The sequence below is a fragment of the Pan paniscus genome, chromosome 14, assembly GCF_029289425.2.
Source record: "Pan paniscus chromosome 14, NHGRI_mPanPan1-v2.0_pri, whole genome shotgun sequence".
Taxonomy (NCBI): domain Eukaryota; kingdom Metazoa; phylum Chordata; class Mammalia; order Primates; family Hominidae; genus Pan; species Pan paniscus.
The window spans coordinates 74,484,628-74,510,596 of NC_073263.2; the positions used below are offsets into that span (position 1 = coordinate 74,484,628).

The following is a 25,969-nucleotide window of genomic DNA, read 5'->3' on the forward strand; positions in this document are numbered from 1 at the left end:
ACCACGATACAGTACCCCCTTACTCCTGCAAGAATGGCCACAATCAAAGAATCAAAAAGCAGTAGGCTGGGCATGGTGGCTCACGCCTGTAATCCCAACACTTTGGGAGACCGAGGCAGGCGGATCACCTGAGGACAGGAGTTCGAGATCAGCCTGGCCAACATGTGAAACCCTGTCTACTAAAAATAAAAAATTAGCCAGGCATGGTGGCAGGTGCCTGTAATCTAAGCTACTCGAGAGACTGAGGCAGGAGAATCACTGGAACCCGGGAAGAAGAGGTTGCGGTGAGCAAAGATCGTGCCACTACACTCCAGCCTGGGTGACAAGAGCGAGACTCCTTCTCAAGAAAAAAAAAACCAACCAGTAGATGTTGGCATGGATGCGGCGATCAGGGAACACTTCTACGTTTCTGGTGGGAAAGTAATCTAGTACAGCTGCTATGGAAAACAGTGTGGAAATTCCTTAAAGAACTAAAAGTAGAACTACCATTTGATCCAGCAATCCCATTACTGGGCATCTACCCAAAGGAAAATAAGTCATTATTTGAAAAAGATACTTGCACACACATGTTTATAGCGGCACAATTCACAATTGCAAAATCGTGGAACCAACCCAAATGCCTATCAATCGAATGGATAAAGAAACTGTAGTGTGTATGTATATGTGTGTGTGTGTGTGTGTGTGTGTGTGTATACACACACATGATGGAATACTGCTCAGCCATAAAAAGGAATGAATTAACAGCATTTACAGTGACCTAAATGAGATTGGAGACTATTATTCGAAGGGAAGTAACTCAGGAATGGAAAACCAAATGTCACATGTTCTACTGATATGTGGGAGCTATGCTATGAGGACGCAAAGGCATGAGAATGATACAATGGACTTTGGGTACTTGGGGGGAAGAGTGGAACGGGGAAAGGGTAAAAGACTACAAATATAGTGCAGTGTATACTGCCCCGGTGATGGGTGCACCAGGATCTCACAAATTACCGCTGAAGAACTTAACTTGTGTAACCAAATACCACCTGTACCCCAATAACTTATGGAAAAATAATAAATAAGGGCCATGTGGCTTTAAAAAAAAAAAATTGATTGTTGGCATCTGAGCCTATAGTCTCTGCATCAGTAGGCAATATACCAAGTGGGTGGTATTAATCTTTCCTCAGCTTTTAAATATTAAGTAAACCCCAAAATAAAATGGAAAGAAAAAAAGCTGATCCAGTAATTTTACTTAAAGGAATTTTATCTAAGGAAATAGAGATACGTATAAAGGTTTATATAAATGATGCATGTCGCAGCATTATTTATTATGTAAAAATTAGAAGTAACTTAAGTGTCCAACAGTAGATAAAGTTTTCAATTAGCATATTATAAATTGTGTATTTTGCTGTGTCCATGCACTGCATGTTCTTGGGTATTTTAGATTTGGGGAAAAGGCTAATTAAAAACATGGAATGAAGGATGCAGTTAGGAAATTAGTATGGTCTTGACTATGGTTTACATGTTCAGTAAAAATCATCAATATACATAGAAAAACATTTGAAGGAAATAAATCTTTTTTTTTTTTTTTTTTTGAGACAGTCTCACTCTGTCTCCCAGGCTGGAATGCAGTGTCACAATCTCGGCTCACTGCGACCTCTGCTTCCCCAGTTTAAGCCATCCTCCCACCTCAGCCTCCCGAGTAGCTAAGATTACAGGCGTGCACCACCACGCCCAGCTAATGTTTTTATGTTTTTCGTAGAGACGAGGTTTCACCATGTTGGCCAGGCTCATCTCAAGCTCCTGACCTCAAGTGATTCCCCCTGCCTCAGCCTCCCAAAGTGCTAGGATTACAGGCGTGAGCCACCGCGCCCAGCCAAATATATCCAGATATTAAAGTTTATCTATAAATGGTATAATTATGGGTGATTTTTATTTCTTCATTCTCCCCCCCTAGACTAAGACCTTTTTAAAAATATGCTTCTAGGTCTCAGCCAGAACCTGGCACATAGTTAATTGAATTGATAGTATGCAGTACTTTGTAACTGAGTGTTTATTAGGCAGTAAGCACTGTGCTGGGCCCAGTTACACACACAAATTTTAAGAAATGATTCCTATCTTCAGGAAACTAAGAATTTGGAACAGAGCTTTGAATAGAGCTTTCTGTAATGATGGAAATATTCTATATCTGCAATATCCAGTTCAGTAGCCACTTGCCACGTGTGGTCATTTAGCACTTGAAATATGGCTACTGCACTGAGGAACCAAGCTTCTTTAGTTAATCTTAATTAAATTAAATCTAAAATTAGCTACATGTATTTAATGACTCTGGTATTAGACTGCATGCTCTAGACAATTAACCAGAGCATACACATCCTTACTATTAGGCAGTGGTAGGATTTGAAAACTTTTCTCCTTAGTTTGATCATAAAAGAAAAATGGAAGGTATTTTCTGCCCAAATAGAATTTCTTCTGGCAGTATTGGGTAGGGATTGGCCTGTGGGCTTTAGGCTCAACAGACCTAAGATTTGAACCCAGTTACTCACCACTCTGGATAAATTACTCATTTTCTTTGGGAATAATAATAGCAACTGCTTCATAATGTTGTTATATCTGTTTGGCTCATATAAAACAACCATTTATGCTCAGTACCAATTCATAGAAATCCTCAAAATATTGTTTTGATGCTATAGAATTTTGTTTTAGTTAAGTTGGGAAATGCCAGGAAAATGGAAGTATCCTTTCCCAAAAGATAATTATTTGTTGGGTAAAAGATTTTTTTTTTTCACTTTTCAGATCCCATAATAGTGTGCCCACTAATAAACTCAAGCATTTTAACTTCCAATTTTCCTTTCTGCATATGAAGGTTTATTTTACAGTTACAAAAATATGAAATTATAGGTCATTAAACAGAAACTACAATGCAAAGAAACTGAAAGTTATTCAATTAGAAGCCTTTCTCAATTGAAAATCAGATATTAAAGTAGTTTCCCCCAAATTATAATGCAATTCAGTTACAGGATAAATATCATAAAATAGAACTGGTTTGTCTTTATTTTGGAAATACATGTTTTGCATACATTTGTCATTTATCCAAAATATCAAAATATTTCTTTTTTTTTTTTTTTTTTTTTTTTTTTGAGGAGGAGTCCTGCTCTGTCACCCTGGCTGGAGTGCAGTGGCACTGTCTCGGCTCACTACAACCTCCACCTCCCAGGTTCAAGCGATTCTTGTGCCTCAGCCTTTCAAGTAACTGAGACTACAGGCGCACGCTACCACACCCAGCTAATTTTTGTATTTTTAGTAGAGACGGGGTTTTGCCGTGTTGGCCATGCTGATCTCAAACTCCTGACCTCAGGTGATCCACTTGCCTTGTCCTCCCAAAGTGCTGGGATTACAAGCGTGAGCCACCATGCCTGGCAAAATATTTCTTTTTTAATGGCATTCATTTGATATTTTAAGACCACATAATATAGAAAATACACTTATAATACTAGGTGACAATATTCCTTTACACAGCTGTATGCACTAGATTTTTTTTTAATGTATAAGGTGAGAATAAAAGATTTTGAAGAAATACACCATAAAGGGGGGTTGTTAACTAACAAATCAGCCTTGACTCATTTTAATGTTTTATTTCTACTTTTTTGTTCTAGAGAAGTTATATTATTTAATATCGCACAACTAGTAAGTGACTGAACTGTGATTAGACCTTAACACCTGACCAACCTCACTTTAAATCCCATACTTTTTTTTTTTTTGAGACAGAGTCTCACTCTATCTGTCACCCAAGCTGTAGTGTGATGGCATGATCTCAGCTCACCGCAACCTCTGTCTCCCAGGTTGAAGCGATTCTCCTGCCTCAGTCTCCTGAGTAGCTGGGATTACATGCACACACCACAACGCCCGGCTAATTTTTGTATTTTTAGTGGAGACAGGGTTTCACCATGTTGGCCAGGCTGGTCTTGAACTCCTGACCTCGTGATCCGCCCACCTCAGCCTCCCAAAGTGCTGGGATTACCGGCGTGAGCCACCACACCCAGCGTAAATCCCATACTTTTAACCACCACAATATTTAATATTTATTACAGTAATCTCTCCAAGATTACACTTCTGGAAATTACTCTGATTAGTGAAACTAATTAAAGGGCCTCAGAAAATAAAGCCTTAGTGAAAAACATAAAAATATATTAAATATATATGTATGTTTAAAAAGACAAGCAAAATTTGTAGATGGTGTCTACTTATAAAGCAAATCAACGTTCAGTATTTAAAACTTTTTTCCTATACTTTCTTCAGGAAAATGCTGTAGAGTCATAATCTGTTGCAGGTGATTCTCCCACACATCTTTTTTTATTGCCTTTAGCTGGTTACAAACAAAATTGATTTTATAACCTCCAAAAAATTGCAACTTGCAGTTTGCAAAGGACTCTCATAGACCTGTCAACTTGGTCTCTGGATGCAGGTGACTAGTAATTATTATGCTTTGTTTAAAGGTCATATATGGAAAAACACCTTTCTAAAAAACGTTGTGGTTCTAAAGATTCTGGTTGATAAAACTGAGGCTTGAGGGCATTTCTTAACATTGTGTACCCCTATTAAACTGAAGCCTTGAGAAGGCAGAGAGATTATTCATTTATCATTGTGTCAGCAGTGCTTAACACAGTGCCTCTCTCATAATGAATCCTCAATAAATACTTGATGAATGAATGGTTTAACAATAATGTAGTATCATAGTTTGAATCTTTTGGTGGGGGGGATTCTACAAAGTATTTTTAAGACAATTCTTATTTATAATTAATTTATAGAGAAATAATTTCATCATGGTAAAGATAATGGACTTTTCTGGGCTTTTACCCAGTATTCTCATTGATTGTTAATTTGGAGATTATTTATTTTTGCTTAATTATTAATTGGCAAAGGCTCCCAGAAGCGTTGGCTTTATATATTTGTCTCTGTTTAAGGCAAAATTATAATTTTGTATTATCATTATTTAATCTTTGTATTATTCAGTTAATACATGTATTATTCAAAGGAAGGAAAATTTTACTGTGAGAACTTTATATTTAATGGATTCGTAAAATTAATGGGCTTATTTTATGTATCCATATTTAAACTGAAATGTTCATGTATTGATTTTTATTAAAACAAATCCTTAATATTATAGCCTACCATGGGTCCAACAGTCAAGTTCTCTTTGGCATTTCAGAAGCAGTAATAGGTTTACTTATAACAACCACTCAGACAAATCCACAGAAACAGAAAATTCTCTAATATGGGGTACTAGAGGTATTGGGAGATACCCCACATCAGTAGTTTTTCGGGACCTCTCTTTCACATTATGAAGATATTTTTTAAATTACATCTCTCGTAATGGTTTTTAAATCTCTCCTTACAATAATATCTTATAAAATATCCCATCTTTAACATTTTGATTCCTTGTCTCTAATCATTTCTCCTGTTTTTCTTCATGTGGTGGTTTTGCAGGGGGAGGTGGGGTACAAATGAAAAAGTATCAGCTCTGCTGTGGGAATAGTCATTTAACACTGCCTTTACTGATTCTCTCTTTTGACAGTGGAATTAGTTTCATCAGCCACCAGATTCTTAATGAATTACATCCCAATGTAATGAACTCCATGTAAGCCCCAGATAATGTCACTGAGCAATGATTTTTTTTATAATGAATTAAGAAGTTTCTAGAAAACACATTCCCAACAAGCAAGAATAAAGAAGAAATAATGCTAAAACACACATTTTGTTTTTTCTGACCCAACCAGAGCCACTGGAAATCACCATAAAAATGCTGTTCCCATTTTATTCCTTCTCCACTCTCCAAAGGAATGTATATGGAGAGTGAGGGATAATGTTTTGTTTACTTTGGGGGAAAGTTTTGCTGAAAATTGAAGGAAATGATCTGAAGTAAGTTAAGGAAAATTATAATTTCTGCTCATTGAGAACTGTAAATAGGTCTTCCTTCCCCCTTTTTCCACATCACAGAAAACATATAATCATACACATTTTGTTTTGTGAACTTTATGTCATTAGAGAAAATAGTTGTCTTTAAAAGTGTTTAATTGTAGAGAATTCAAGATAATTAAATTAGTGGAACTCTATTTGCATGAACTATTTCATGCAGAATTGTCATATAGTTATATTTCTTACAGTAGCAATAGTACTTTTCAACACTGTGTTCTAGGTACTCTGCTAAGCACTGTAAATTTATCATCTCATTTAATTTCTTTCAACAGTGTTTTTAAGGTAGGCCTATAAAGAATAAGTAATTGCCTAAGATCACAGCTAGTAAGTGTCAAAGCCATATTGAAATCCAAATTTTTCTGGCTCCAAACCATATTCTTCACTGTAGTAGTCTGTTGCCTCTCAGGAAACAGTATATTATGTTGTATTAGAAAGCAGGTGTAATACCACTCCATAATTTAGTCTGTAATAATAAGTAAGCATTCTAGATAATTGGAATTTAAGCATTAAAACATTTCCGTATCACTAGAGGCATCTCTTTTTTTAGTTAATTTATTGTTGTCATCATGGTGTTTCCTTCAATGAATTACCATTGGAGTGTAGGATTTTTTGCTTGTATACAAAATGACTCCAATTTCCATGCCCTTTGCATCTCATTTTTAATGTGTTTTCGTTGTTCACAAAGGCATTTTCTGATACTGCCTCAAGCAGCACTTCACATTTACCTTTTGATTTCCTGCTTTGAATTTATGACTGTTCAGAAAACCAAAAATGTTATTAAGATCATAGTAAGGGTAATTCAATAAGCTCTGATGGAAAATTGAAGGATTTATTGTCAGTATATCGTTTTTACAAACAGCTTTGTAAGCCTCTGTCAAATAGCTTTGATTGCCAGATAAATGACCTCTATGTAAATATGACATTGTATTTTTTAAAATTCTAACAAGCAAATGCTAATATTACTCCTATAATTATTCCTAATTTTAAATTCATTTTTTATTCAGCTTATAAAATAAGGATAAGGTACTTCATAATTTTCAGTTAAAAACAACTGAATTATTTACCTTAGAAATAAATATATTTAATTTCCTCATTAGTCATCTTAATTGAGCTACTTTCTCTAATATTTAAATAATAAAAAAAGCCCTATGAATGTCTTTGCATCATGTTTTTGTCTTAACTGTGCACCTGTTTAATTCTGCCTTTGTAATTCTTCTCCTTCACTATTAGGTTTTAACCAAAGAATTTTATAGTCTCCAAGCCTCTTCTGAAAAACGCATTACTGAACTTCAAGCACAGAACTCAGAGCATCAAGCAAGGCTAGACATTTATGAGAAACTGGAAAAAGAGCTTGATGAAATAATAATGCAAACTGCAGAAAGTAAGTCTTCCCCCACACACACATGCACAACTTTTTTTTTTCTGGCAACAAAAGACGCCTGACATTATTTCTAAAACTACTTTGGGATCAGGCACGGTGGCTCATGCCTGTAATCTTAGCACTTTGGGCGGCCAAGGTGGGCAAATCACTTGAGGTCAGGAGTTCAAGACCAGCCTGGCCAACGTGACAAAACCCCATCTCTACTAAAAATACAAAAAAAAATTACCCAGGAGTGATACTGGGGAATCCCAGCTACTCCAGAGGCTGAGGCAGGAGAATTGCTTGAACCCGGAAGGCAGAGGTCGCGTTGAGCCGAAATCATGCCACTGTACTCCAGCTCAGGCAACAGAGTAAGACTGTCTCAAAAAAAAAAAGAAAAGAAAAAAATAAAACTACTTTGGTATATTTTCTTAAAATATAATTGGTGACTATTTCTAAATAAAATTATGTATTTCAAATATTCGTTCATCTTCATCTTAGAAATTGCAGTCAAAAAAGAAACAGGTTAAATATGATAGCTTTTATCTTTTCAATTTTTTATCAAATTCACTTCCTCCAGAATTGTTAAGTATTTACATCTGTCAGGAACTGGGGATTAGGAGTTCATGGAAATAATTCCCGTCTCAAGGGGTTTCTAATCTACTGAGAGAGGTGAACATAATAACAAATAATTAGAGTAGCAAGATAAATGCTATAAGCAAAAAATATGCAGTTCTCAGTGGAAATACAAAAGAGATCATTAATTAATCCCACCTTTAAAGGAGGTGAGGCATATCTAAGAGGGGAGATGACACTGCAATTAGTCTTTTCTTTTTTCTTTTTTTTTTTTTTTGAGACGGAGTTTCACTCTTGTTGCCCAGGCTGGATTGCAACGGTGTGATCTCAGCTCACCTCAACCTCTGCCTCCCGGTTTCAAGCGATTCTCCTGCCTCAGCCTCCGGGTAGCTGGGATTACAGGCATGCGCCACCACACCCAGCTCATTTTGTATTTTTAGTAGAGACAGGGTTTCTCCATGTTGGTTAGGCGGTCTCAAACTCCTGACCTCAGGTGATCTGCCCACCTCGACCTCCCAAAATGCTGGGATTACAGACGTGAGCCACTGTGCCCAGCCTTGGAATGAGTCTTGAAGTACAAATAAAAATTCATTTGAGGGTACTGTGTTATAATCTTTGATCTTTAATTTCTGTTTTCCTTTTTTCTTGTTTTCCCCTCTTGTTATCTTCCTGTCTTATCCCTAACGTTAATAAATATTTTAAATTAACATTTCACCATTGGCTGTGATGTTTGCTACAGTACATTATTTGTGTTCAAAAGTCAGATAACCATGGCATTCTTATAAAAATGGGTTTAAACTTCAGTTGAAGTTGAATTTGAATCTAGGTAGGGTTCTAATTATTTTAGGCACATTTTTGCATAAGGACTGTATTTACTTGTAGGCCAAATGTAAGAAAAACTTATTTCTTTCCTATCATTGTCCTAGTTCCCATTTCCAAGGTCAATGTCTGATAACTGCAATAGATTTTAAATTTATCTTCAATTTCTTCACTGGAGTCAAAGTAATCTTTGTAACATTCAAATTTTCATATCATATGCCTGCTTTAATGACTTTTATTGTCTTCATTAAGACAATAAAGTCAAATTTCTTTACATGACTTCATGATTAGACTCATGTTTATCTTTCTGCTTTCATATCTTGCCATTCCCCTCCATATCATATTATTGTTTTGAAAGTTTCATACTCTTTCTTATCTCCTTAACTTTGCATATGTCCCTTTGTCTAAACAAATTAGGAATAGAAGGGAACTTCCTCGATCTGAAAAAGGGCATTTATAAAAACCAACAGCTACAATTGTACTTAATGGCGAAATATTGAATACTTTCCCCATTGAGGGGGAGAGTAAAACAGGGTTTCCTATTTTCATGATTTATATGACATATTAAGTGCTGTATTTGAATTCCTAACCTGTGAGATAAGGATAAGAGAAGATATATATAAAAATCAGAAAGGAATAGTAAGAATCTATTTTCAGATTACCAAACAACTACTAAACCTGATAAGTGAATATAGCAGAATATATAGTCATTACCCAAAAATATACTAGAAGTAAACAATTGGAGAAGTAAGTAGCAACAAAAAACACAAAATACTTAGGAATAAATTTAAGCCAAAAAACCCTACAGATCATTGCTAAGAGAAATTAAAGAACCACTCCCCCCAAAATCACGAAATATATTGTGAATTCTATCAATTCAGTGTTCTTCTAGTCACAGTGGCAGGAGGCTTTTTTGTATTTCATTCATATGGAGTGCAGAGGACTGGAATATCCAAAGCAATCTTGAAAAAAGTTGAAGCCCTGTGTGGTGGTGCACTCCTGTAGTCCCAGCTACCTAGGAGGCTGAGGCAGGAGGATTGCTTGAGCTTAGAGGTTAAAGCCTGTAGGGTGCGATGATCGTGCCTGTGAATACCCACTGCACTCCAGCCTGGGCAACATAGCGTGACCTCCTCTCCTCCACAAAAAAAAGAACAAATTGGAAGAATTGCACTACCTGTTTTCAAGATTTACTATAAAGCTTCAGTATCAGGATAATACAGTACCGGCTTAAGGAAAGACAAATACAGCAATGAAACAGACTAGAAAACCCAGAAACAGATCCATACTTAAATAATAATTTCATTTTTAACAAAGGCAGCAAAGCAAACAAATGGTGAAAGGAAAGTTTGTTCAATAAATGGTGCTAAAAAAAAATTGAACATCTTTATGGAATAAACTTCATACACCAATATTAATCTGAGACGATACCTAAATGGAATAGCTAAAACTATAAATATGTAACAGAAAACATAGGTGAGTATCTTTACAATGTGGAGTACATTAAGACTTTTTTTGACATGGCCCTTGAATGTAATTATCATAAAAGAAAAACTGATAAAGTAGATGTCATCAAAATTTAAAACTTCTGTTCTTCAAAAGACACCATTAAGAAATGAATAGCCAAGCCACAGACTCAAAGAAAATAACCACAATTTTATATCTGACAAAAGAATGATACCCAGAATAAGAAAATATTGAGGAGAAAATATTCACAAAACATAGATTAGACAAAAGAAAATGATATCCAAATGTGGTGGGCTGAAAAACATCCTTCTAGAGATGTCCATGTCCTGTTGGGCATAGTGACTCATGCCTGTAATTCCAACACTTTGGGAGGCTGAGGCAGGTGGATCACTTGAGCTCAGGAGTTCAAGATTAGCCTGACATGGTGAGACCCCATCTCTAGAAAAAAAGAGAAAGAGAGAAGGAAAGAAAGGAAGGGAAGAAGGAAGGAAGGAAAGAAAGAAAGAGAAAGGAAAAGGAAGGAAGGAAAGAAAAGAGAAAAGAAAAGAAAGATGTCCATGTCCTCATCTTTGGAACCTCTGAAAAAGCTGGAAAAGGCAAGGAAACAGATTTCACCATAGAGCCTTCACATAGAACCAGCCCTACAAAGCATTGACTTCAGGTCAGTGAGGCTGATTTTTGGACTTACAACCTGTAGAGCTATAAAATAATAAATTTGTATTGTTTAAACCATAAAGTCTGGCAATCTGTTAACGTTAGCAGTAGGAAATTAATGTACCAGAATATATATTTAAAAATTCATGTAACTCAGTGATTAAAAAAAAAATAGTCCTGTTTAAAACATGGGCAAAAGGTTTAAACACTTCACAAAGGAAGACATGTGAATGACAAGTAAGCATAATAAAAGTATTCAACGTTACTAGTCATGAGGGAAAAGCAGATTAAAAGCCCAGTGAGATACCACTGTATACCCACAAGAATGGCTGAAATTAGAAAGACTGACTATACCAAATGTTGGTGAGAAGTGGAGCAACTGGCAGTTTCTTACAAAATAATTAAACAACCTAATCAGTGATCCAGCATTTCCGTTACTTACCCAAGAGAGAAGAAAGCATATGCACCTTAAAAGATTTCCTCTAGAATGTTCATAGGAAATGTATTCATAATAGTCAAAAACTGACAACAGCCCAGGTGTGTATCTCAAAGGAAAATGGTTAATCAAACCATTATACATTCATGTAGTAGAATACTTCTCCTCACTGGAAGGAAACAATTGGCTTACTTAACAACATGGATGAATCTGAAAAACATAAAGTGTACTTTATATAATATAGTATGATTATACTGTATGATTATAGTATGTGGTATGATTATACTATATGATTATAGTATATGGTATGATTATACTATATGATTATAGTATATAGTATGATTATACTGTATGATTATAGTATATAGTATGATTATACTATATGATTATATAAAGTTCTAGAAGAGACAAGTAATCTATGATGAAAAAAATCAAGGGGTGGGGGTAAAAATTTTTTTTTTATTTTTAAAAAGACAAAAATCAGAACTGTAGTTGTCTCTAAAGATGATTGTCACCAAAAATTAACCGAGAAAAGTGACATGGAACTTTCCAGGGTATTCAGATGTTCTATATATCTTGATAGGGTTTGTGTTAAACACATGTGTATACATTTCAAAACTTTTACATTTCAAAACTCGTTGAATGGTAGACTTAAAAAATAAAAATAAAATTTATACATGGTGAAAGTTACAAATCTTATTTTTTAGAAAATAACTGTAAATACATATTGAATTATAATTGATGATTTGCATGTTAAACTGTTGAGGAGTGAAGTGTGCAAATGTCCACAACTTTCTTTGAAATGCATCAAAAAAAACATTCATGGAAACAGGGGTGGATATATGTATAATAAACACATAGTATGTTTGATTTAGAATCCAGATGTTGGAGCCAGGCACAGTGGCTCATGCCTTTAACCCCAGCATTTTGGGAGACCAAGGCAGGACGATTGCTTGAGCCCAGAAGTTCAAGGCCAGCCGGGGCAACCTGGCAAGACCATCTCTACAAAAAAATAAAAAATGAACCAGGCATGGTGGTGCCAGCTACATGGGAGGGTGAGGTGGGATGATCGCCTGAGCCCTGAACGTCAAGGCTGCAGTGACTGTGTTCACGCCACTGCACTCCAGTCTGGGCGACAGAATGAGACTCTGTCTCAAAAAAAAAAAAAAAATTGCAGATGTTGAGTATATGGATGTATACTGTACATTTTTTCAGTGTGTCCACATGTATAAATATTTTCTTAAAAGCTGCAGAAAAATAGAAATTAACTTTTGTTATGATACTATCTAAACCAACTTCAAATAAAATAGATTTACCTGTACTAGAAGATCAGTAACTAGGTTCTCTATCAGTTCACATTGGAAATTAAAATATACCTTGTCCTTATTTAATGAATACTTATCGATTAACTAAAATTTCAAAGAAGTGAGCACAGACTTTTTTTAGTACTACATTGTGTACAGTTTTCAAAGGCTTGCCATTTAATTCAGGTAATTTCGGCTGACTTTTTTCACAGACTATTTTTAATACTACATCGTGTACAATTTTCAAAGGCTTGCCATTTAATTCGGGTAATTTTAGCTGACATGAAGGTGATTAGCCTTCATTTATTAAGGTGTAACCATAGCAAATTAAAGTATCTTATTTATACTTGTATTGCTTTCTGTAATCAAATAAGTATTATTTGGATATTTGAGTTTAGTTTTCAAAGATTTCATCAAGTTGTTAAAAGTACAAGTATTGTCTAAAAGCTAAATAAACTCATATTAGAAAAAAAAAAGCAACCTAGATTTCTAGTTGTTAAATTCAGTTACCTGCCACACATCCTCATCATACTTATAACCTTCACTAGGCATTTGTCAAATTTCTCAGAACTCCCTTCTCTTTGCTTCTTGAATCACCTGCCTTTGTTTATTTTCCATCATTTAACTTCTGGATAATCTTATCCCTTTCCGCAACTTCAGTTACTATCAATAGGCTAGTAATTTCTATAGTTAGACACAGGGTCTCACTGTGTTGCCCAGGCTGGAGTGCAGTGGTACAATCATAGCTCACTGCAGTCTCAAACTCCTGGGCTCAAGTGATTCCCCCTGCCTCATCCTCCCAAGTAGCTGAGACTACAGACACATGCCATCATGCCCAACTAATTATTTTTTGTAGAGACACGGTCTCACTATGTTGCCCAGAGTGATCTCAAACTCCTGGCCTCAAGGGATCCCCCTGCCTGGGCCTCCCAAAACGCTGGGATTATAGGCATGAGCCACCATGCACAGCTGAAAATTTAACATTATTTGCATTTCCTCTTTCTTCCCTGAAACTTCCTAATTTTTCTGTACAGTTGCTCTCTCTATTAGCAGATACTGCATCTCAGATTTAATCACCTGTGGATTGAAAATATTGGGGAAAAGACAATAATAAAAAATAATACATTTTTAAAAATACAATATAACAACTATTATATATAGCATGTACATTGTGTTAGGTATTGTAAGTGATGCAGACATGGTTTAAAGTGTATGTGAAGGTGTAGATATGTTATATGCAGATATATATATACCATTTTATATAAGGGACTTAATCATCTGTGGATTAAAACTTCACATACCTTACAAGTCTATGCTTCTGCACATGGACTTCTCTCCTATTCCTTCACTGAATCTCAGTCTCCCCATATCTACCCTATACCTTGTAGCATGGGAAATAGTGGCACTCAGATGCAGTTGCCCTGCGTTCTGCTTCTAAGACACATTGTTCAGATCTCTTTAATAGCATTGTTCAGATCCCTTTAGTAGCATTGACCAAGTTGTATAATACATTGTTTCTGTAACTAATCCCTGCTAGAATAGTTATCCCATGATTTATTAATCCATTAAGTATTAAACTCACATTTAGCATGTCCATTAATACCTAACTTATGGGTTTTTGAGATGTGAACTAAATTTACCCCTCTCTCCTCTGAATTTAGAACTATTAAGGAGAAACAAGAGTCAGTTACATATCTAAATGTTAGCTCTAGTTCCAGTAGAGCTTATTTGAAGAACTCATCTTGGATCTGGACTTACCTGCTAGCTGATCATAGTATTGGTAATGGCATGTATCATCTCTTCCATGTGTCTCTCTCAACTAATAATTCTTCCTCAGAAAGCTAATCCTGATCCACCATGAAAGATAGGGACAAAATTAAAAGAAAACAGTTAATAAATGTTTCTAAAATCTTTACTACAGAAGGGCCAATCAACAAATGTATCCCTATTACATTGATAGGCATGCAGAAGATGAAACATCATTATGGTTGTAAAATATGTGGCTTTGTTTTAATTCTGAAATATTCCTGAAAGTGAATATCTTTTTAACATTAAAATAATGGCTGGTGATAAATAATATTATGAAAGTTTTTATATGTCAATGACTGCTTTTACTTGAGCTATTAAAACTATAGCCTTTGATGAAATAATTTTTTTGGTGTTTTGGGGGTTTTTTTTGATGATGAACTATTTTTTGGCCAGGTGCGGTGGCTCACACGTGTAATCCCAGCACTTTGGGAGGCTGAGGCGGGCAGATCACCTGAGGTTGGGAGTTTGAGACCAGCCTGGCCAACATGGCGAAACCCTGTCTCTACTAAAAATACAAAAAAAATTAGCCGGGCTTGGTGGTGGGCACCTGCAATCCCAGCTACTGGGGAGGCTAAGGCAGGAGAATCGCTTGAACCTGGGAGGCAGAGGTCGCTGTGAGCAGAGATCACGCCATTACACTCCAGCCTGGGCAACAAGAGTGAAACTCCATCTCAAAAAAAAAAAATATATATATATATTTTTAATCCCAACTTGCAGTAAAATGTCATTGCATTTCAAGTTTTTTACCCAGAAGATGTTAACCTGTTAGTTAAAATTCCTTTCGGGAAGTAGTGTGACAATAGCAGAATTTAAAAGTAAATTATTTTCACATAATTTTTTTACATTTAAAAAAAGTAAGGCCATCAATACATGCTTAGAGCTGCACAGTTTTTAATAGAGTAACCTACATAAGTACATAATTTTATTGTTGCAAATTAAAATAAAGTTGTTCTGATAAAATAATATTTGTTCTAATTTAAAAATCATTTATCAAGAACAGAATTGATGACTTTGATATGTTATCGTTATTTGTTATATTACATAGCATATTTCATGCAAAAAGCCTTTGAGTCCTTCAGAATAATACATGTATTATTATACTTTTTAACAAGAAAACCTAACATGATATGATGCAGTCCCTTATACATTTCAAAAATAAATGGAGCAAATTCAAGCAAGGATATACTTTAAGAAATATGTTTCTACTTACAAATGGGCTGTTTAAGATTACATATTAGCCCTTTCTAATGTTTTTATCCTCCCTAATTTGTTATAACCTCCTTTATTTTCACTTCTGCCATCTTTTTTAAAGGAAAAATAAAGTTATTTCACATTATACACTTTAATATTTTCCAGTTGAAAATGAAGATGAGGCTGAAAGGGTTCTTTTTTCCTACGGCTATGGTGCTAATGTTCCCACAACAGCCAAAAGACGACTAAAGCAAAGGTAAAATCAATATATATTTATTTTATTTATCTACTCAAGATGAATGTAATTACATTTGTGCTTTCTGATAATGTGCTGAGTTCAGTGACAAAGTCCTTTATTCTTACTCTGCATAAATATTAAATTTCTCACAAAATAAAACACTAATAATCATGTATTTCATATATATTTAAATAAATTTAGTGGTTTGTAGAAGTGTACATAAGAATTTCTGTAGAATTAGATTCGATGATAAGGACCTTGTTTTTATTTTCACATTAATTTCAGGTGAGCTACAAATGCTTTGTATCAAGAATATTCAGATTAAAATTCATTGTGCTTTTTTTTTTTCTTTCTCTCATTTTTATTCAACTGCCTACATTCCTTCACATACACGTTAGGGAGAGTGATTTGGAATTAATGCATATATTGTAATTGAAACTATGAAAGGCTTTACAAAACCAAGAGAATATTTAGAAGATCCACTAGTTATCTTGTGAGATAATGTGTAAAAGTACAGTCAGTCCTCTATATCCATGGGTTTCACATGTGTGAATTCAACCAACCGCTTATCAAAAATATTCGCGAAAAGAATGGATGATTGCATCTATGCTGAGTATGTGCCGACTTTTTTTCTTGTCATTATTCCTTAATACAGTTATTCATATAGCATTTACATTTTGTTAGGTATTATAAGTAATCTAGAGATGATTTAAAGTATATGGGAGGATATGCATAGGTTGTATGCAAATATTATACCAATGTATGTAAGGGACTTGAGCACTCATGGATTTTGGTGTCCACAGGAGGTGGAGAGTGTACACTGGAACCATGCATCCCGTGGATACCAACAGACAACTGTACGCTAACAGAAAATTGTACCTACATTAATCAGGTTTCCAGTTGACCTGCCTGATTTTTATTCCTAACTCCTCTCTTGCACGAAAATTTATCCTGCTTTGCAAAAACATCTCACGGCCCCATTCACTACCACATCAAATCCATCAAATCTTAATGTTTCTTTCAGACTTCCAAGCGCCTCTATAATGTAGCTCTATCTCTCCAGCCTTATTTGCCTCCCTACCCAAAATGCAGTGGATATACCTATTTCTCTGCCTATAAAGCAACTGTTTTGTCTGTACCACACAGCAGAGCATTTCTCTTATCTCATTAGCTATCATTTCCTGTGTAATTTACCCATCTAGATGGAAAGTTCTTCGAGGTCAGCAACTACCTATTTTTTTTTTTTTTTTTTTTTTGAGATGGAGTCTCATTCTGTCACCCAGGCCTGGAGTGCAATGGCACAGTCTCAGCTCACTGCAACCTCCACCTTCCAGGTTCAAGCAGTTCTCCTGCCTCAGTCTCCCAAGTAGCTGGGACTACAGGCGTGCACCACCACACCCTGCTAATTTTTGTATTTTTAGTAGAGATGGGGTTTCACCATGTTGGTCAGGCTGGTCTTGAACTCCTGGCCTTGGCCTCAAGTGATCCACCTGCCTCGGCCTTCCAAAGTGCTGGAAACACAGGAGTGATCCACCATGCCCAGTCTAGCAACTACATCTTTTTTTTTTTTTGAGACAGAGACTCACTGTGTCACCCAGGCTAGAGGCAGTGGCACGATCTCAGCTCACTGCAACCTCGACCTCGCAGGTTCAAGCAATTCTCCTGTCTCAGCCTCCCGAGTAGCTGGGATTACAGGCATGTGCCGCCATGCCTGGCTAATTTTTGTATTTTTAATAGAGACAGGGTTTCACTGTATTGGCCAGGCTGGTCTCAAACTCCTGACCTCAAGTGATCCACCCACCTCGGCCTCCCAAAGTGCTGGGATTACAGGCATGAGCTACCACGCCGTGCCAACTACATCTTATTCTTGTTTATTTTTCACTTTCTCTATCTAACTCAATGCAGGATACCTAGTAAAATTGTTTCTTCATCAGAGCGTTTGAGAATTCAGAGTTGCTTTTTTTTATGTGAACTGATTTAGACATTTAGAGACATTATACACTAAGAAAATGACTCAGAAAATAGAACATCTATATGGCTATCTTAAATGATGTATCCTCATTAATATAGTGGTGAATAAAAAAATAAAGTGATGTAGAATATAGAGCACTTTATAGAAAGCAAGAAAAGGATGCTTAGAACTTATGGCTCTTACCAGTTAAACTAAATATATGCCAAATTTTGATCAAGGCGAGCTGAATAGAAAGTATCAATTTGTAGCTGGAATGTTTAATTCTGTCTGGTGAGGATTCAGATATTTCAGAATTATGTATTTTTAAAAAATCAGTCCCATTCCCATTTCCTCTAAAAGTCACAATGGGTAACCTAGGATATTTTGTAATTTTCAGCATATCTGTTTCTTAGTCCAATGTTGCCTAAGGAAGAATAGAACATAGTTTTGTGGGTAAGAGACTTATCAGTAGTAAATGATAGGTAAAATACTAAAACTTGAAATTTAAAGGGAAAGGTCATATTCTTTTCTCTATTTTGGCCTCTGAATCCTTCAAAAGAATCTTTGTTACAAGAAAAAATAGGGCTGGGTGCAGTGACTCACACCTGTATTCCCAACACTTTGAGAGGCCAATGCAGGCAGATTGCTTGAGTCCAGGAGTTTGAGAACAGCCTGGGCAACATGGCAAAACCCCATCTCTACAAAAAATACAAAAACTTAGCTGGGCATGGGGACATCTGCCTGTAGTCCCAGCTACCCTGCTTAGGGGGCTGAGGTGGGAGGATTACCTGAGCTCAAGTGGTCGAGGCAGCAGTGAACCGTGATTGTCCACCTACACTTCAGCCTGGGTGACAGAGTAAGACTCTGTCTCCAAAAAAAAAAAAGAAAAAAAGAAAAGAAAGAATTCTGCTGTTAGAACTTTGCTTTTCTTAGCCCCAAATGCTGAGTTCTTCAGAATCACAAACGATTATTGCTGTTGCACTTTACTATTTTTTTAAGAATTTTTAAAAATAGAGGTTGGTTTTTAATATTTAAAGTGAGGATTTAAGGAACCACAACTGATTCATACTCGAAATAATGTTAACTGTCCAAATATTCTAAAGATTCTATCACTGAGCTATCTATGTGCCTTGAACATGTGCCTAATGGGCATGCTATTAATATCTCCTGCCAGCTGGTGCCAGGCATTCTTCTCATGGTGAGCCAGAGGGTTATTTTGAGGAAGTGCTTCTCAGGTCATCTAAGCTGAATGACGGGAAAGTAAGGCTAGATATCCAAAGAGAACATTTATGCATTCCTTCATGCATTCAACAACTTTTATTGAGTGCTTACTGTATGCACAAAATTGATCAATGGCACTAAAGATCCCAGGTTAGGGTCTGACACATTTCTGAAGTTTGCAAAGTCCACATTTGAGTTCATAATGAATATTTATAAAGAAAGCAGTGGCTTTGTGCTCTTTTTATGTTTATTTAAGATAAAAGCAGTATAACCTTTGAGAGAATTATATGTAATCCTTCACATTTGAAATTAAAGGATTGGAGCCAGACGCACTGGCATGTACCTGTAATCCCAGCTTCTGGGGAGCCTGAGGCAGAAGGATCACTTGAGACCAGCAGTTTGAAGCTGTAGTACACTATAATTGCACCTGTGACTAGTCACTGCACTCCAGTCTGGGCAACATAGAGAGACTCCCATCTCTCAAAAAAAGAAAAGAAAAAAAAAATCAGTGGAAACTTAAGGCGAATGATAAAACAACTCAGTCAGAACAGTAAATGAACTATATGCAAAATAAAGTTTTCATTGTACATCAGCCTATACCAAAATATATTAAAGTTTCAAAGGAATCCATTTTCCAACTACTACACAATAGATTCCATTCATATTAAATTTGATTTAAAATCTTATATGTTCAACAACCAGAATTAGATATTTTAGGGTAACATTTAATTGGAAGGAGATTTCTGATTTGTTATAACAGTAATGTTTATTTTATTTTATTTTTATTTTTATTTTTTGGAGTTGGAGTCTCGCTCACTCTGTCACCCAGGCTGGAGTGCAGTGGCATGATCTCGGCTCACTATAACCTCTGCCTCTCAGGTTCAAGCAATTCTCCTGCCTCAGCCTCCCAAGTAGCTGGGACTACAGGTGCATACCACCACGCCTGGCTAATTGTTTGTATTTTAGTAGAGACAGGGTTTCACCGTATTGTCCAGGCTGGTCTCGAGTGATCTCAAACTCCTAAGCTCAGGCAATCTGCCCACCACAGTCTCCCAAACTACAAGGATTACAGGCATGAGCCACCACACCAAGCCATGTTTATTTCATAAAATTGGAAAATTACTGGTAATCCTACCGTCCAAAATAACCACTCGGAAATGTATACAGATATATATATATACTTTCTTATTTAAGATATTATTGCTTGTAATTTAATAGTTTATTGTCATAGAATTCCATTGTAAACATTTTCTTATGTCATTGGATATTCTTCAGAAAGGTCATTTTTAATGGTTATCCAAAACGTTAATTTTTAGTACTTCCATTTTTGAGTGCTATATTTTCATTAGTTAATTGTATAGTTACTGAAAAATATCATTAATTGCCTATTGCAACCCAGGCAATACCACAAAATTAAAATGAGAAAATGGATGTGAAGTTCCTGACATAGAGTAGATCTTTAGTAAGTGCTAGGTCGTTACACTTTGATGTGTTCTTAAAGTAAATTACATAGTTAATTTTAGAGGAAAAGCCAGGGTTCTGAAATCTTTTACTAGGCACAATTTGAGTTTTCATTTAAGATGATATTGTTTTAAAATTATACAGAAGCTCTTGAAATAATTAGCAGGGATACCCCCCAAACATGAAACTTTCTTTAGTATCAGTCCATTTTTAAGAGTCTCACTCTGTTACTCAGGTCGGAATGCAGTGGCACCATCATAGTTCACTCTCATCTCAAACTCCTGGGCTGAAGCAATCCTCCTTTCTATCTTCCTGAGTAGCTAGGCATGCACCCTGTACCTGGCTAATTTTTTTATTTTTATTTTTTTGTAGAGACAGGGTCTTGCTGTGTTGCCCAGGCTGGTCTGGAGCTCCTGGCCTCAAGCAATCACCCACCTCAGCCTCCCAAAGTCCTGGAATTATAGGCATGAGTCACCACACCCAGCCTATTTTTTAAAACTCTTTCTGGGACACAATTATAGAAAGTTACAAGGGCTTATACAATTAAAGTAGATTAAAATAAAATGGGCTCTCCTTGACTAAACTTGAAAATCTGAAGTAATGTTTTCCTTTCAGTTGTGATTGTTTTGAAAATAGCAAACATGATTTTCTAGTTACATGTTTTGGTTATGCCCTTTAACCTGCCACACTAAATGGTCACACCCAGGCACTAACATGGTCTTTGTATATGCCTCTGTGTTTGTTTTGGCTAATCTGAATGTGGAGACTGTTTTGACGTTCTTAAACCTTTCAAATTGTAAGATTACTGCGTACTATAGTTTCTCTCATTTATAAAAAGCTTTAAGTTAAAACTTTCACAGTTTACTGAGCTTCATAATAAAAAAAAATAAAGCAGAGGAAACTACCAAAATTTTGTGTATGACAAACATATTTTCCTTTCCTTTATTCTCATATATATGAGTTCTCATTTTTGTCCTTGGGGAAACTTGTACTCATTTCATTTGGGATGGCTTTAGTAATAGTTCTTTAAAAAGTTGCTGCTTTTCTATTCATGATAAATTTGGAAGTGTAAGCCTATAGAAGAAACTAGCGACAGTCTCATGTAACTACACATAATCAGCATGAGATCACTGTTTAGTCCTTAGTCATTTCCAGCTGAGTAGATAGTATAAGGACCAGCCTTAAGCTTTTTGAAAGTGGGATCCTTCTGGCACATGTCCCCTTCTTTGCAACCATCTTTCATGCCATGCTAGTAGAGACAGAACTCTGATCTACTGAAAACTGAGAAAGATCAAATAACTAGTATAACTAATAAGCATGCCTCACATATTCTTGCTCATTTCGAGTTTTGGTAATAGTAAGACACCATACCAATACTGAAGAACCCAGAACAGAGCGTCAATCCTCCATTGTGCTTTGATATCTCAGATATAAACAAAACTCTGTCATGTCCACATTTGCTAGGCTAAAAATGTTAGGAAATTGTATGTAGTAATCAGAAATACAGACTGCCATGGACAGAGCCAAAACCAATAACCTGTATTTGGCATCAAGAAGTGCTAAGAGAGCTAAAAGATAACCCCTGGAGGAATACTAATTTGACCAAGTAACAGGTGAAATTTTGGTTTAATATTTAGGTGTACAACCAGTATACTGGTGGTGGTAGTTTCTAGCTGATATCAAACTTAATCTTGGTATAAGTGAAAATCATTTAAGCAATTAATGTATTAATTACAAAGAAGTGTTGTACCTATTTAAGTGTCCCACTAGATAGCTTATAAAAAGCATTGCTTTCTTGAGAAATTCTGTACATTCTACACTAAAAATAACCTTTAGCAAGAGTCATTTTTCCTGACCATGTTTATAGTTATTCTTCTTAAAGATCTTAGCGGGGCCAGGCACGGTGGCTCACGCCTATAATCCCAGCACTTTGGGATGCTGAGGCAGGTGAATCACCTGAGGTCAGGAGTTCGAGACTAGCCTGGCCAACATGGCAAAACCCCACCTCTACTAAAAAGACAAAAATTAGTTGGCATAGTGGTGGGCGCCTGTAATCCCAGCTGTTCCAGAGACTGAAGCAGGAGAATCACTTGAACCTGGGAGGCAGAGGTTGCAGTCAGCCCAGGTCACGCCATTGCACTCCAGCTTGGGCGACAAGAGCGAAACTCTAACTCAAAAAAAAATTTTTTTTAATAAAGATCTTAGGACTTGTTTTCATTGTATGTTTATTGTGTTAAGGAGGCATAAACTCAGCTGTAGTTGAGCAGTTCTTCATCTGTCTTGTTTTGAATTTCATTTAAACACTCTTCTTTCTTCCCACTTGTAAGATCCCAGACTTCTAAAGAGGATCCACCTATAGCACCAAATCACTCACCAAAGCAATATGCCCACTTAAAGTTTTAGGAGGTTGAATATAGAAGTGGTGAATTGGTATCTAAGACATTTGCCTTCTTCTTTGTGCACTTTTTAATTGCTAGTTCAATGCTTAATACTGAGCATTAGTTGTACTTTATTTTTTTTCTTTAATTGCCCATTATTGGCAATAGGTGTACCTTAATGTTGAGGTGCTGCAACTTCGGAGTATGGTTTCTAACAGTGTGTTCGTTTGAACAAAATGCACTTACAACAAGATCAGTCCAGAGGTACTTATCGCTATGCACATGTCTCACGCCTATAATCCCAGCACTGTAGGAGGCTGAGGTGGGAGGATCACCTGAGCCCAGGAGTTTGAGACTAGCCTGGGTAACAATGTGAAACACAGCCTCTACAAAAATTTTAAAAATGAGCCAATCATCCTAATGCACCTGTGGTCCCAGCTATGTGGGAGGATGAGCTGGGTCACTTGAGCGCAGGAGGTCAAGACTGCAGTAGCCATGTTTGCACCATTGCACTTCCTGGCCTGGGCAATAGAGTGAGACCCTGCCAGAAAAAAAAAAAGAAGATTTATTAAGTACCTACTCTGATAAGCTCTACAGTTAGATACCACAGGGGATAAGACTCCTGTCATTTTATGAGTTGCATCTGTTTAGGGAGAAATGATTAACATACATGAAAGAATATATAAACTTTAGTACTATATCATATGTTGGGTTAGGCTATGTCAGTCAGAGGAATAGAGATCCGTGAAGGCTGGCACAGTCAAAAATGGAGGAAGTGGAACTCGACGGGAGCCTTTAAAGAAAATCTTCAGACTGGAGGACCAAGAAAAGGCAGTGGAAGGAATACAGAAAACATATTTGTGAGACGTTAAGTAGAGTAGACATGAATGGCAAATAAGGTTAGTTCCAGTGAGATTATAGAGGGTCTTGATATTTTTAAATAATTTAGAGATAGAGTAAAACTAACCATGAAGGTCAGATTTGAAAGTGAGTGGGAACAGGATATAGACATCAGTTCACTATGTAAGAAATACAGATGTCTGACAAACATGAAACAATGCTTAACCTCACAAATAAATTTAATTTAAAACAGGATTTTATGTTTATCTATAAGGTTAGCAAAACTTCCAAAGATTGACAATGCTCAGTATTGGTTGGGTTATGAAGAAACAGGAGATATGAATGAACAGGAATTCATTCATTCAATAGATAATTTCTAAGTACCTCCTTTGTACCAGGTATTTATTGTTGAACTGTAACAGGTTTTTATATTTTCTGGATTCAAGTCTCTTAACTGATATGTGATAAGAAAATTTTTCTTCCATTCTGCAGATTGTCTTTTCACTGTTTTTTTCCTTTTTTCTTTCTCTCTTTTTTTTTTTTTTTTTTTTGAGACGGAGTCTCTGTTGCCCAGGCTGGAGTGCAGTGGTGCAATCTCAGCTCACTGCAAGCTCCGCCTCCCGGGTTCAAGTGATTCTCCTGCCTCAGCCTCCTAAGTAGCTGGGATTACAGGCGCCTGCCACCACACCCAGCTAATTTTTGTATTTTTAGTAGAGACGGGGTTTCACCATGTTGGCCAGGCTGGTCTCGAACTCCTGACCTCAAGTGATCTGCCCACCTCAGCCTCCCAAAGTGCTGGGATTATAGGCGTGAGCCACCACACCCGGCCCTGTTTTTCTTTTTCATGACAAAACTGAAATGGTTAAAATCTTTTTACTTTCTTAATGGTGCATTTTGAAGCCCAGAATTTTTAAATTTTGATGCAGTCCAGTTTATCCAATTTTTTTTGTTACTTATGCTTTTGCTGCCCTGAGAATCTTTTGCTAAATCTAATTTTGTGAGGATTTACTCATATGTTTTCTTCTAAAAGTTTATAGTTTTAGCTTCTGTATTTAGGTCTTTGATCCATTCTAATTAATTTTTTGATATCATATGAGGTAAGGGCTTTGTACTGTTTATTAATGTGGCTACTAGAAAATTTTAGATTGCATATGTGGCTTGCATTATATTTCCATTGGACAAAGCTGACCTAGACCAGTGGTCTCCAAACTTTTTGATACGAATTTTTATTGGGAAAAAATTTGAGTACACACTCAGCAATATATGCATATGTATTCATATTTATTTATAGATTATGTACGCATGTGCTATCATATGAATAGTATGCACATAATGATATAAAACCTACACAGCAAATGAAAACTTAAGATAATTTAACATTAAAATAAATGTAAGTAAAGGTTCCCACAGTTCAACAAATAATTTTGCACATAACTACTTTTAAAGACCACTGGTCTAGATTATGATCATAACCTTCTAAATGACTGTAGTCTTCTTCCTTCTGCAGGCCATCCTGCACACTACTGATAGAGTACTCTTTCTAAAGTGCGGGCCAGATCATGTTATGTCTAACCAACTTCAGGATAAAATCCAAACATACAAGGCTTTTCATAAAATATCTCTGCCTATATCTCTCTAGCTTCAACCCTCACCATGCACCATATATTATTGATCTATACTCTACTACTTAGAATTTTCCCTAGCACTTCATCCTCTACATAGGCATTTCCCTCTACCTAAAATGCTGTTTCTCTGCTTCTTCACCAGATTAGTTAGTATAGTTTTTATTCCTTAGTGGTATGCCTTTTCTTAGCATTTAGCATACTACAGTAATTTTAAAATTTGCCTGTCTTCCTCAGTAGACTATTAGATCTTCCCAGTAGATATTATGTATTCTCAGTGTCTATGCAGATTATAGGTTTTTAATACATGTTTCTTCAAAGGAAGTGTTCATGAATATTTTTCGAATGAATTAATGAGTGTGTTTCTTCTAATTCACCCTGCTTTTCTGCAGTCATTGATATTCATCACCAAGAAAAAATAGTAATTTCCTTTTTTTTTTTTTTTTTTTTGAAACAGAGTCTCACTCAGTTGCCTAGGCTGTAGTGCAGTGGCACGATCTTGGCTCACTGCTTACTGCAACCTCTGCCTCCCGGGTTCAATAGATTGTTGTGCCTCAGCATTCCAAGTAGCTGGGATTAAAGATGTGTGCCACTGGCCGGGCGTGGTGGCTCACGCCTGTAATCCCAGCACTATGGGAGGCCGAGGTGGGCGGATCACGAGGTCAGGAGATCGAGACCATCTGGCTA

At 36.2% G+C, this 25,969-nt stretch overlaps 1 protein-coding gene across 3 annotated transcripts in view; it reads left to right on the forward strand.

Moving 5' to 3' along the window:
• Positions 1–25,969, forward strand: part of PIBF1 (progesterone immunomodulatory binding factor 1) — a 236,702-nt gene that overhangs the window by 122,731 nt on the left and 88,002 nt on the right. For all 3 annotated transcript variants that reach the window (XM_003827453.6, XM_057299586.2, XM_057299588.2), the window contains 2 exons: positions 7,189–7,339; positions 15,737–15,827. In XM_003827453.6, coding sequence (XP_003827501.1) covers positions 7,189–7,339; positions 15,737–15,827 — 242 coding nt within the window. The remainder of the gene's footprint in view (positions 1–7,188; positions 7,340–15,736; positions 15,828–25,969) is intronic.